The sequence below is a fragment of the Neopsephotus bourkii genome, unplaced genomic scaffold, assembly GCF_033783945.1.
Source record: "Neopsephotus bourkii isolate Nb327-2 ecotype Australia unplaced genomic scaffold, CSIRO-AGI_Nbou_v1 NB_1589, whole genome shotgun sequence".
Classification (NCBI taxonomy): domain Eukaryota; kingdom Metazoa; phylum Chordata; class Aves; order Psittaciformes; family Psittacidae; genus Neopsephotus; species Neopsephotus bourkii.
In genome coordinates this window covers 4,361,076-4,374,367 of record NW_026902065.1, presented here as the reverse complement: position 1 = coordinate 4,374,367, position 13,292 = coordinate 4,361,076, and the positions used below count along the sequence as shown (strand labels likewise).

The window sequence follows — 13,292 nt, the reverse complement described above, 5'->3', positions numbered from 1 at the left end:
GATCAGACCGAGAAAGATGGACGTCTTCCAAAATTCCAGGACCAGCAGCCAGAGGACAAACCAGTTGCTCACCCTCATAAAGCATGCCTACTGAATGGCCTAAACCAGACTGTTCACTAGTCAGGGGAAGCCAGTCACAGTTAAGGGGACATTTGGCAGCTGACTGACAGCCTGGGGGGCATAGGTGTGTGTGTGTATTAAGAGGTTAGCAAGGCAGAGGCCAACCTGGCTGCATCCATTCACTGGCTATGGATCAGAACCATTTAATCTGATTCAGTCTGGCACAAATAGATAATTCACACAAGAGGGATTCATCTTTGCACTGAGGATCAAAACTAGTCAGCAGTTACAGAGAGGACCATTTCTTTCTTCTGTTGCTGAGCATACTGAGAAAGTGCAAGATGCCAGCAGGAGAGAGAGCATAGGGAATGGGAAAACAAAAAGGCCAGAGTCTGCATATAGGCAGGAAGGGGATCAGAGAGAAACACCACTGAGAGAGATCTATGCAGAACTGCAAAAAGTAGTTTAGAGAAATGCATTAATTAAACTTACCTTAGCATTGAACAGCTTTGCATTTATCAGAACTTACTGCCAGCGGAGCAGCACAAATGGTGGTCATTTAGCAGGACACTAAACAAATTTCATATGACAAGTTGCACTGATTACATGAATTACATTAATTTCAGATTAAGTTTTTAATTCCTGTATTACTGTTATTTCATAGAGTCTTCCCAGGCTGCCCAATCCATTGACATCAGATCTGCTTTCAAAAGAAGGTAACTTCGCACAGTGGTTCTATGAAGCTCCTCAGTAATGGATGCTGGTAGTATGCATAGAACTCACATCAGTTTTGGCAGGAAACCGTATCAAGTACTTTAAGAAATTTTGTTTGTAAATAAAGATTAAGGAAGTGGGGTTTAGGGTAGCTGGTAGTGAGCAGAATGAATTTGATAACAACACATGTACAGTACATATTGATATTATAGACTCTACTGTGAAATTACAGAATCATTGCTTTAAGGGAATATGGACTATTTAAGGCAATTAAGTGGTTCTTTTTTTAGAGGTTTTTAAATTTTATTTTCATTCACTAAAATATTCAATTACATTTCCTGGAAGCTGTCCGTGACGATGTGAACGTTCCTGGCCTCAGTCCTGTACTGATTGAAAGCAGAGAGGAAATTCACACTGATTTCAAGGAGATAGGATCTGGCTTTATGTTATCGTGCAGTAAAAAACTGTGTCATAGGGCCATCATTACAGGAAAACTGCAAATAATACATTGCAGAGGATGTAAGATAAAGCATTGTGTCTCAAGTTATTTTATCTATTCAAAATAGTATAGATGTTTTTATATATTATTGAAAAAATTGTTTTACATGGACAGAAATATTCAGAATGAAAATGTTTTACAAACATTCAGAGCATAAAGGAAGTTTGTTAATTTATGCATACAAGCAAAGCTGTGATTCAGAAGTAACTGCTTTTGTTTAGAGGGGTTTGATTTAAAGAGTAAATGCAAAAGATATTACATTCAAAGTGCACTCCTTTCTTCAGCCTATCTTTAAAAAACTGCAACACCCATTCTGCACAAGCGGATGAGGATATCTAAGTACCTTCTGATTATCAATGATTGCCTTGCATGCAAAATCTGGGATGAAACACTGGCATCATTTGACCTAACATTTGCAGGACTTTGCCCTTTTTACAAATATTAAAGGCATTTCTTTTGTCTATATGTGCTTTATAATAAGGTATTACTTCTTAAGGTCACATTATAGAAAGAAATGCACCTTCACAGGACTGTGATTCTATCCATAAAAAATGTATGATGTACTATTTCTTTGGTTTTTAACCGATTTCTACTTTCATTTAGAGAAAGGCTAAATCTTAAGTGTAATGCATCAATATTTGTCACAGCTATGCATTGTTAAAAATACCAGCTAGCAATGCGAATCTTTGTTTTACTTTCAAAGAAAAAGATCAGCACAAACCCTTTGTTTTTATACACGTATACTATGGAAATGAGAAACAAAGCTCCTTGTGTTGACAAGCTTACATTTATTTGTTACTGAAATCTAACACAAATCATGGCAAATTTATGTATGCAGTTACAAAAATTTGTCATCAAAGTATAATAACAAGCAATACAAACCTTTGTGTTATTTTTCACAAGTGCCCAAGGAAACATAATTTGTGTGAAAAAGGATACAAGTTTGTGTTGATTTATGCAATTTGTGTGTCTGGACAGAGCCTTGAATGACATGGTCTAGTGTGAGATGTCACTGCCCATGGCAGGGGGGTTGGAACCTGATGATCTTAAGGTCCTTTCCAACCCTAATCATTCTATGATTCTATGATTCTATATGAGACATATAGAGCATTTGCAATGTGTGTTGTCTAGAGTGTTTGCAATGTGTGTTGTCTAGGGTGTTTGCAATGTGTGTTGTCTAAGTCTTATTGTATTAAACAAAGATTTGATCTTTTTCTATTAATAACAGCGGTGAAGGACAAGAAGATGCAGGAGAGCTTGACTTTAGTGGTCTCCTGAAACGTAGGTGAGAACCAAGTGATGCAGTGAGCAGGTGTGAATTGCAAACCATTAGGTTCGCACACAGAAAGAGTCAGGTGTAGCATTAATAACTTCTTAAGAATTTTCTTACCTTTCATTTTTTTTTTCAATGTTTCTAACTATCAGTCTCATAGTATGATCTGCAAATGTTTAATTAACTGTACCTTTAAGTGTGCAGAAAACAAACCTCAGATGTGAGTGCACTGGATAAAAAGTGAGCCACAGCCTAAAGAGACCAATAACATTTCATTTACTTGCTATTTCTTTTGTGTTTGCATGGAGGGTAGAGGGGGACAATTTCCTACACTGGGATGAGCAGTTCAAAAAATTGAGTCTGGTGCAAGAGTAAAAAATGCAAGAGTTAAATTTCTCTCTTTGTATACATCTTAATTTGGTTTTATAAGCATCCTGATATGTAAAAGCATATATTGTGATTTCAAACCATAGAAATTGATATTACCCCTTTGAAGCTTTCAATATGTGTACACAAATGTTCAGTGGTGTTTTATTCAACTTAATTGTTGGGACAGAGAAAAACTTGTGTGTGTGTTTCTCTGGTTTGCCTTGAAAATATGGTGTTATGATAGTTATGCCTCTAGCTACCTCAGATCTTAAACACAGTTTAGTCTTTTAACAGGTTAAGACAAGATTGTTAATTTGTTATTTTTTTAAATTTATCACAGAAATTCTATATGCCACAGAAATCGATGGCAGCTGACCGCAGAAAATTCAAAAAGGAACTAGAGCCTTTATCTCATCTACCACCAGTTACATAAAAAGTTAACAATGGGCCCATGGCCTATCATAGTGGGGATAGTACTTAAGTAAATAAAGCAAAAAAGAAAGGCTGAAGGAATAAGTAGGCAGTGAAAAGATTACCTGAACCAATTCACATCCACCAGGTCTTTGGTTTTTAATCTTCTCATCCCTAATTAGGATCTTCAGTTTGACTTTTTATCATACTAATACAACTTACCATGAGAGTTCTCCTGACTGCCTGTGGGGTGTAACAGAATGTTGCATGTAACAGGTCTTGGTGTTTTTGTGGAAAGAAAATGTAAGAGTCATTATCACTTCACTAACAAACAACTCACACTTTTTGTAAGAAAAATACTGTATAGCCCTATAAACATAGCATACCTATTGTGTGGTGAATGGGCAAAGCAAACTTCTAGTTTTTAAACACCATTATTTGATACTGGTCAAATTGGTTCATCACCTCCTTGCTCCAGGGACTGACATGCAACCTTATAATTCTGAGCTTAATTGAATAAGATTGCTAATTATATTAGGTAGTAATATCCATTTTTATAAAGCCAAATACACATTTTCATTTCATTTCTCCAAAAGGCAATGTTGCAGGTATATTCCTTCTCTTTTTTATGCTTATATCACCAAGGAAACAGACAGAACTTTTCACCTATGGTGCATAATACTTGAAACATGCTTTTTTTAAAAGACCTAAATGCATAGAATCTATATACTGCCTATTTTTAAATTTTGTGCTGGTCTTGCAGGAAGACAAACCAGTTCTTATCCTAGTGAGCCACTGTAACTGGTTACGCTTCGTCAATGCAATGGATCAGTAACAGCATGAAATTCCAAAAGGCATAAGATCTCAAAAGCACTGAAACATTTAGGTCCTTTTTTAAAAAAAGTACATTTTTCAATGAAATGCACATTTTGGGGGAAAAGATCTAAAAGTGATTTTGTGGAGAGGTAGGTCTGAAGGTTTGCTTAGGAAATATCAAGCATTACTTGCCCATTACACACAGCAGAAGCAGCATTGTGGTCTCAAAACAAAGTTGGTTTGCTCCATTTGTTCTCCAGTTAGATAAGAGGAAAAAAGAATCTGGAATTACTTATTTCAAGATGGTTGAAAATCAGCATATTCTAACTGAACCTTATTCTCAGCTACTGCCCTATTTAAAGGGGTACATGATCCTGATTCCCATGGAGTGTACTCCTCCTTATCATGGACAGGCGTTGCATGGTAAACAGCCAGATGTGGGAGAGAAGAATGACACCCCATGGGGTGTGTCGGATTTTATATATGTTTGCAAGCTGATCTTGACTTGCTGCCATGCAGAAGGAATCTCACTGAAACACCAGTGTTTGCTACACAGTCACCCTCCAGAAAGCATAAGCACAGATAAAAAAGGAAAGAAACATAAAATTACATACCCATAACTGTCTAACAGTAATTCTAAGATAACGTATTTCAAAGATTCCTCAGTGAGAAGCTTTTTCCTTTTTTAAAATAACACTGGAATATTAGGAAAATTAAAACCTATGGATTAAACAGCAAGTGTTTTCCATAGTTTCTCATCTAGCAATGCAGAGATTCCCAGGGGCCCCCTGTGCTGTTTTTGTATACATTCAAGAAAATTCTCCATCTGGCTTGACAGAGCTCTGTTCTAGCAGCATCTTATCCCAAAGCTCAGTCATTTCTTGTTTCTCAAATATTTATTTCCACGCTCTCTCCTCACAGTGCTGTCAAAGTGGATCAAATTAGAAGGACCTGGTCTGATCCTAATGAACTTACAGGCAAATGAAGTCTAGATTTCTGCTCCAGTTCCTGGGTTGTTGTAGTAGTTCACTTTTTTTTGAGTTAAACTGTCAATCTCAGAAATTATCATTTTGTTTAGGATGCTTCCATTGTTCTCTCATTTAATGGCTGCCATTGTGAAAATAATTCTACTTCTCTTTATTGGTTGTCTTAGCTTGGAGTTGCAAGTAGTAAAATTGGTATTAAATCTTCTGTATAAAGGTGATGCCTCACACAGGCCTCTGAAAACCCTTCCTGCTCTTAAGACTGAGATAAACATGGAAGTCAACAGATCCATCTTGCAAGTCCAAGCTGGTGTGGATTTCTCCACTTCTTATCCATATGCCAACTTCAAGTAACCGAGAAGCACTGGTGTAACTACACACCCAAATTCCCTTGGATTTCAATGTCCTTTCATTAGTTACCCCTAGTAGCAGCTACAGGGACTTAGGATTTAAAAGCATATTTATATAATTATGAAATGTACAGATTAGACTCAGATATCAGTGATGCCATCATAAATTGCTACTGATTCCATTCAAGTTACAACAGATAAAAGCTATTTAAGTGGGATTTACCCACATGTTATTATAGTGCTATATTTTCACTGCTGTGTTTTGTTGGGTTTTTTTAATAATAATGAAGCAATATCAAAACTCATAACTGATTACACCATAAAAGGCCAAATTCTACCTTGAAGAGGTATAAAGAAATGTATAAATGTCATTCTGAGCTATTCAACTCACATCAAATGAAATAAAAAAATATGATGGCAGCCTTCAAATTTTGTTCAAAACACTTCTAACCTTACTGGAGATCCAGCTTCACCTTTTTTATGGTGTGATAAAGCCTCACTAACTCTTCTCCCATGCTTTTATTTTGCTACTGTTAGGGAGGTTAAACAGCAAGAGGAAGAACCTGAAATAGATGTGTGGGAGCTCCTGAAGAATGCTAATCCCAGTGAATATGAGAAGATTGCTTTTCAGTATGGTATCACTGACCTGAGAGGCATGTTAAAGCGTCTGAAGCGCATGCGCAGGGAAGTGAAGAAGAGCGCAGGTATGGATTAGGCAGAATATTCTGATGTTCAGTAGTTAGAGCATCCACCTTAAAAAGCCAGACTTGCTTCATTCCCATGTAAGGGGGCTTGCACACTACAACTCAAGCTTTATTACTGGAAGAAGTTAAGCACAGCTACTAGCTTGAAACTGGTCAGAATAGTCAGATCTGCATAGCTTTACACTTATTCTAATGTTTCTAGAAAAGAAATTGATTCATGTGGACTAGTTTAAGAATATAGAGACATAACATTGTATGCATGTATTCTGACAGCTTTGATGAGATTTATGCAGTGTCATTACAGCATTCATAATCTTGTTATTTGAATTTCTTTTATAATAACACCTGTCTTCCACAACAGCTTTTGCCAAAGGTCTTGATCCTGCATATCAGGTGGACAAAGGAGGTAAAGTAAGGTTCATGGTAGAGCTCGCAGACCCAACAGTGGAACTCAAGTGGTATAAAAATGGCCAAGAAATACGACCAAGTGCAAAGTAAGTGGCTTTATTGTATGGAAGCAATAAAATGTGTGCACATATATTTCCTTGACAGGTCTCTTTTCCCAGGTTGTACCAATTTTATTTCTGAATTTCATTATATGTGCAAAGTATGGTATACTGCTCATGACCCAGAGAAGTCTACTAAATGTTAATGCTAATGCTAAATGTTAATGCAGATTGTCTCCTTTGCCTCAAGTGATAAGAATTAAAGATCCTCAAAAAAAAAAAAAAAAAAAAAAGAAGACATCTCCTACTTGGTAGTTTTTAAAAAATCGGGAAGCACTGTAAATAAATCACTTGTCCTCACTCCGACGTCTGAAAGGTCAGAATATCTCTACAGTACTTGGGTTCTAAGAAGAGAGATGTTTAATACAAGCTGCTTCATCATCTGTATCACCTTTATACTGGTTTATGCTACTGCTTTATCTACAAGAAATGTTTTTTCAGCTGCACATACTTGAGTACAGGTAGAACAATGGCTGGAAGATGAGCTCAGTCCCTAGTACGGGCACAAACAGCTTTTACAGTCTGGTGCAGAAAATCCCATTCCACAGTCAGACACAGCTAGGAATGATGGCGTGCAAACAGTAATGCACAACAATGGAATGTTTAAATGTTTCTCAGCGGCACAAAATCCTAGCACCTTTTTCCTCTCATCCAGTGAAAAAATAGAAATTAGCAAAAGCCCTCTTACAAAGAAGGGGCAGATTTATTTCATTCAATTTCTGCAAAAGTCAGTGAAGGATTTTGATTAATATTCATAGTTGACAAAAAATGGATAATGATCAGGATACTTTTTCTTTAGCCCCTCTATCTGCCATGAGCAGTTCAGAAGTGTCTTGCCGGCAGCTATATGGATACCTCTCCAGTAGAAGGACCTGGATTGAATGTTCTGGTGTATTTCTACCAGGCTGCCGAAGCAGCTGTCAGATGCTAATGAGCTTTGCTCATTACAAAACCTGGAGCAGACCAAAATTGGTGACAGAAAGGTGAAAGGCTCCATATCACATTACCAAAACCCATTACTGCTCTTTGTACCATCTGCCCTACCCATAGTACTAACTTCTTAACTTCGGCTATTATTATACTTCACAAAAATGTTAAGAGTGTTGGAATGAGGATGGTGTCCTGTTACTGGTTATTTTCATCTTCACTCATCTAGAGTTTCAGACTCTTTTTTTTTTGGCCATCCTTGAAGGCCTGCTCTTCTATTTTTATTTATTTATTTTTTCATATCACCTAAGCCTGGGATTTTCCAACAAGCCAGAAACCAGAAGACACTTGTTGCCTCTTTACACCATAACTCTTTGCCAAAAGCTCTTTGATAGTTCTGTTGAGTCTTGGAAATTACTTCCCAGGACAATTTCTCCTGTTCTTTGTAGAATACAAGATTCCCACCTCTAATAATTCCTAAAGTGCTTTCTACATAAAACAAAAGAGGCCCAGTAGTTTTGCTAATTTACCTTTGCTGCATTCCTGTTTAAACAGATACATTTTTGAGCACAAGGGTAACCAGAGAATTTTATTCATCAATAATTGCACGATGGCAGATGATGCTCGCTACTACGTAACAGCTGGTGATGAGAAATGCTCCACAGAACTGTTTGTGAGAGGTAATTATGTCAGCTTGCTCTTATTTCACCTGCTGTAACTTGTGGTGGCTTTTTTGGCTACAACAGAAATTAACAGGGATGACCTTGTTCAGTAGATTTCTGTATTCGCGTTAGCAGCTGTTAGGATCACTGAGTATTTCTGTGATCCCTGGCCATAGCTTTCCTCATCCTATATATAGTAATTTAGTGGAAACCCTGAAATGGGTCTACGGTTGATTTCATACTGTGCATTGGGATCTAGTGAGGCTGTAGTCTCCTTCATAGTTTTAAAGCCATTTTGGAGAATAGCTTGTCATAGTGTTGGCTTTCCCTAACACCACACTTAAGTCCCTGATCATGCTGACACTCTTGGTCCAACTGACTCGTTTTAAGTACCCTCAGTTTAGGTTCTCTAACAGCTAGTTTTCATTTCATCCGCACGGATTTAAGGAAAGACTCTACCAAAACTATGAATAGATGGCCATTTCTTCACCCTTCCTACAGTGTTGACAGCCTTACTATTAATACTCATGGCACAACAAAACTAAGAGAAAAGCCAAACTTACAGTGAGAGAAAAAAAATAATCAAATATTTCAGAAAACAATTCAAGTTGACAAATCACGTTGCCCCTATAAATATCACAGGATAACTGTTGTACAATCTCTTGATGGTAAATAGACTTGAGTTTTGACAGCAGGAATGGATTAAACCAATAAGGTCACAGCATTATGTCATCAGGTCATCTTAATGTGCATAATGGGCTATAGGACCTAATGAAAATACACCTTTATGAGAGGGTTCTATGGAGACAAGTGGGAAATGTCAGCTTCTCTTGATCTGCTTGGACAAACTATTAATAAAACAGGATGCAAGGCAGGAATTCACCTGAACAAATGTTATTTTTTGTCACTTTTCCTACTCACGTCTTCATGAGGAATGACTTTTCAAAAGCAGAAAAAGTTCACTGAGACTAATATTAGAATTTTAAACTCATATTGTCTTCTATAGCACGATATTGAAAAGCTCTTTCACTTAGTTTTCTCTCTCAGATTGTAATTAAGTAATTTGCTCTTTCCAAAGATCCTCCAATTTTGGTGACCAAAGGCCTGGAGGATACCAGTACCTATGTTGGTGAACGAGTAGAACTGAGCTGTGAAGTGTCTGAGGAAAATGCAAATGTGAAATGGTAAGTCATACTTTGAACTGATACTGTTTTACTTGAGAATAAAGCCCAGAATATTTGAATTGTTGGCAAAAATGGGGACAGCTTTCTCTATACCAGTAAACCTGAGAATTAAGCAAATCTCAAGAAAACTTTGTTAAAAATGTATCAACAGCAAAACTATCCTTACAAATACATGGATGAGTTTGTTTAACATTTTCTTGTGCCTTAAGTCTTATAAAGTTTGTTCTGTAAGTTTCAGTCTACAGGAGTCTTATTTGCACAGGAATTCTGTTGGGAAAATAATCATTATTTGTTTTCCATTAGGTTTAGAAATGGTGTAGAACTTAGCGATGATCCTAATTCTCGGTATCGAATCAAGGTTGAGGGCAAAAAACACACTTTGGTCATAGAGGAAGCTGCGAAAAACGACAATGCAACTTACTCAGTAATGACAACTGGAGGCCAGTCAGAAGCTAAGCTTTCGGTTGATTGTAAGTATAATCCATCTTGCTCTGAAGTTTATACGTCAAAGCCTTTTCCTGGGGGTTTAAAGGGAGACTTAACTTGATACCAGTATTTCTGCTGCAAATCTCCAGAACAGTAACTTTCTTTTAGACTTTGCAGTAACAGGCAATGAGCTAGTCCTGGTCCTGGATGAAAATTTTCTGTAACACCATTAAGATGGAAAACCAAGCTATCCATCCAAATCCTGTGTAACCTTATCTAGGTGTTCCTGCTCCGGCAGGGGGATTGGACTAGATGATCTTTTGAGGTCCCTTCCAATCTCTAACATACTGTGATACTGTGATATATAACAGATCAACAAAGCGAAATCTTCAAGCAAAGTATCCACCTTCCTTTAATCCTTTCAGATTTTCACAGGAAAGCCAAACCGTGGCTTTTTAATCAAAACCAGAAAAAAAGTATGTTGGAAAAAATAAGCAGTTCTGTGACTGGAAATACTGTCCAAAAGCATCAGTGTCACTTGGTCTGGACTCACAGGCCCAAACACATGACTATGTAGCTTCCTTAGTATAGTTTGTGCAATATCTTTTTAAAATGCCTGTGTTTTTTAGCTAAATGTATGTGTCCATCCTCTAAACTTATTATATGTAAACAGACACTGTTTTGTAATACTCGGTTTTGGTTTTTTTTTTGGTAATATTGTTTTGACTTTTTTGTACAAATTGGCATCCTAAGCACAACTAATTCATGCTGTTCTGTTATCAAGTTAGTATCAATTAGTGTATGTGAAGTTAAGCTTACTGGCCAGTCAGCCTTTCCTACTAGCCTGAAAAAATGGATTGATAACTACAGTCCCCACTTGTGGTGAAAGACTTTGGTAAGTATCCAGAGTATCCCAGATCAGCTGGGAGAACTATGAGAGCAGCTAGGAAACTGTTAGATGACAGGAAATGTGGGTTGTAATCCTTCTAGTGCATAGGTCTGGGGACACAGGTCTTTCACCTCTTGAAAGTTTCTTACTGGACTCTGGTGGATAGGAACACCCTACCTCCAGCAACTAAACACCAGAGAGGAGACTGCATTAAAGTTATGCCCCTGGGCTTAGTTCTTCTACTGGAAATACTCACGGAGTTTCGCCAGTAAGGGCATGGGTATTTTGGATCACCCTGTGGCATCAGGCTATATGAAAAGAGGTTAATTTATGTAGCTTACATGTACATATTGCTGATATTTTGACTTTAGAACTTTATTATTGGAGGCATTTTTCTGATTTCAAGACTATTCTGATGGCTAGTAGCTGCTCTGTGACAGAATCATGAGCTATTGTTTGATATTAGCACTAATATCTCTGCTTCTGTTTTCCTAAGTGAGACCACTGAAGATTTCACTTGCACTCGAAGACCAGACTGTGAGGCTTGGACAGGAAATCCACCTGAAGTGTGAGATATCTGAGAACGTGGAAGGAAAATGGTACAAAAATGGTCAACTAGTTGAAGCTAGTGACCGTGTAAAGCTTTATCACAAAGGAAGGTAAGACTGTTGTGTATTGACTTGACTTCGATGTAACGATACTGTAGAGATGTGCCAATATGTGGGCTAGTTCACTGAAAATTATCTGGTAACCAAGCCTCTCCTCTGTCCCTCAAACATATTTGTTTTTATCATCATGAAAGCCATGTCTCCTTGCCTCCTTTCATTGTGTGTCTTTTGGCTGTGGAGGACAATCATCAAGTCCTTGATCCATCTAAGACAAAGCTATTAATTTTTCTTGACATTGCTGTTGCTGTTAGCACATAGCTTTTAAATGGTTCTCTGATAGGTTATGCTTATGTCAACTCAGAACATGTATCTCTGTAAAGTATGTGGAGATATCAGATTCCCTTGCATTTCTAATCTGTCCTTTTTTATGGAAAAAAAACTTTTTAATGGAAAGTTTGTCAGTTTAGGGAAAAATAAGCAAACAAACAAACAAAAAAAAAACAACCAAAACCAATCAATCAAAAAACAACAACTAAAACAAAACAAAACAAAAAAAAAACACCCCAAACCAGACAAAAATCTCCTACCTTTAATGTTATCTCCTTCACTTCAGCTTAGCAGACCATTCATACAACTGGGAAATGCCCTTGTAAGGATCATCTCCTTTTTATCAGTTTAATGCAATTTCCCCTCATATAATAGCCATATGCCCTGTAAAAAGTCACTTTTTTTTCTTGTAGGTCCCCTTTAGGTATTGGAAGCTGCACTAAAGTCTCCCAAAGCTTTCTCTTCTTCAGGCTGAACAATCCCAACTCTCTCAGCCTGTCTTAATAGGAGAGGTGCTCCAGCCCTCCATTCCTCAACAGGCTGTAAAATGTTTGCATAGAGTCCCTAATGCTCTCTCAGTTGTAGTAGGGGACATAAGCTGAATATTCTCCCCACAACACATGTAGGCCCATAGGGCAAGGTGAGGGTAGTAAGAGCAGTATATGCTTTGCTCACCCATTTCTTTAGTCTGGCAAACAAATAGTACATTGTATCCTACCACAAAGATTGCTAACAAGTCAGAATATTCCCACAATGGGATTACCTAAAGATTTCTTCTTGAATAACCAACTTACAATTTAATGGCAGCCGCATAAAATCCCTGTGTCAGATATTGCACTCCTGTATTTTTTTAGCTCTGTGTTCGAACAATAAATATTAAAATTGCTTACATTATGTGGTGGTTGTCTCAATAATGTTTTGTACAAATCACACAGTATTTAATCAGCTAAAACACCACTAAGCAGCCAGCAAATGATTTTTAGATGGTAATTTCACACACTTGCACAGATCTCCTATGCTTTTCACAGATTTTATCTCAGAGCTTCAAAGTCTTCAAAAATAATTTAGACCATTTTTTTTTTTTTTTGCCTTTCTACAGAATCCACAGATTTGTTATAGCAAGTGCTGCTGTTGATGATGAGGGTGAATACATGTTTGTACCAGATGCCTACAATATTAATATTCCATGTAAAGTACATGTTGTGGGTAAGTACTTGGCTCAATGACTTGCATACAACATCTCTTTCTCTTACCTTTAGAACTTAAAGGTAGTGTGAAATATCCTTGATTACAATCAGCTTGTTTCCTCTGAGCAGGCATCCACCAGAGAAAACCAACCTGCTGCTTTCGCAAAGTTCGAGTTAGTCAGAGTGCTATGCCTGTGCTCAAGACCTGCGCATAGTTTACAAGCCTAGGGGAGCTAATGAGGAAGGCTTATTTGATGCTGAATTCCTAAACCTAAACCACTATTAAAAATTTGTGTTGCTATCCTCTTTTCAGATAGACAGTGTTGTCTTCTTTGAAGAATTGGCTTGCTGACATTGTGAAATGTCATTTAGTTTGGTAAAATAGTAGAATAGGTAC

At 37.3% G+C, this 13,292-nt stretch overlaps 1 protein-coding gene and 1 long non-coding RNA gene across 4 annotated transcripts in view; one reads left to right on the top strand and one right to left on the bottom strand.

Moving 5' to 3' along the window:
- LOC133222333 (uncharacterized) overlaps positions 1-13,292 on the bottom strand; it is a 237,437-nt gene that overhangs the window by 116,134 nt on the left and 108,011 nt on the right. The gene's annotated exons all lie outside the window — the stretch shown is intronic.
- Positions 1-13,292, top strand: part of MYBPC1 (myosin binding protein C1) — a 117,386-nt gene that overhangs the window by 77,329 nt on the left and 26,765 nt on the right. For all 3 annotated transcript variants that reach the window (XM_061371910.1, XM_061371912.1, XM_061371911.1), the window contains 9 exons: positions 725-776; positions 2,502-2,558; positions 6,013-6,179; positions 6,541-6,673; positions 8,168-8,292; positions 9,353-9,458; positions 9,762-9,928; positions 11,270-11,432; positions 12,808-12,914. In XM_061371910.1, coding sequence (XP_061227894.1) covers positions 725-776; positions 2,502-2,558; positions 6,013-6,179; positions 6,541-6,673; positions 8,168-8,292; positions 9,353-9,458; positions 9,762-9,928; positions 11,270-11,432; positions 12,808-12,914 — 1,077 coding nt within the window. The remainder of the gene's footprint in view (positions 1-724; positions 777-2,501; positions 2,559-6,012; positions 6,180-6,540; positions 6,674-8,167; positions 8,293-9,352; positions 9,459-9,761; positions 9,929-11,269; positions 11,433-12,807; positions 12,915-13,292) is intronic.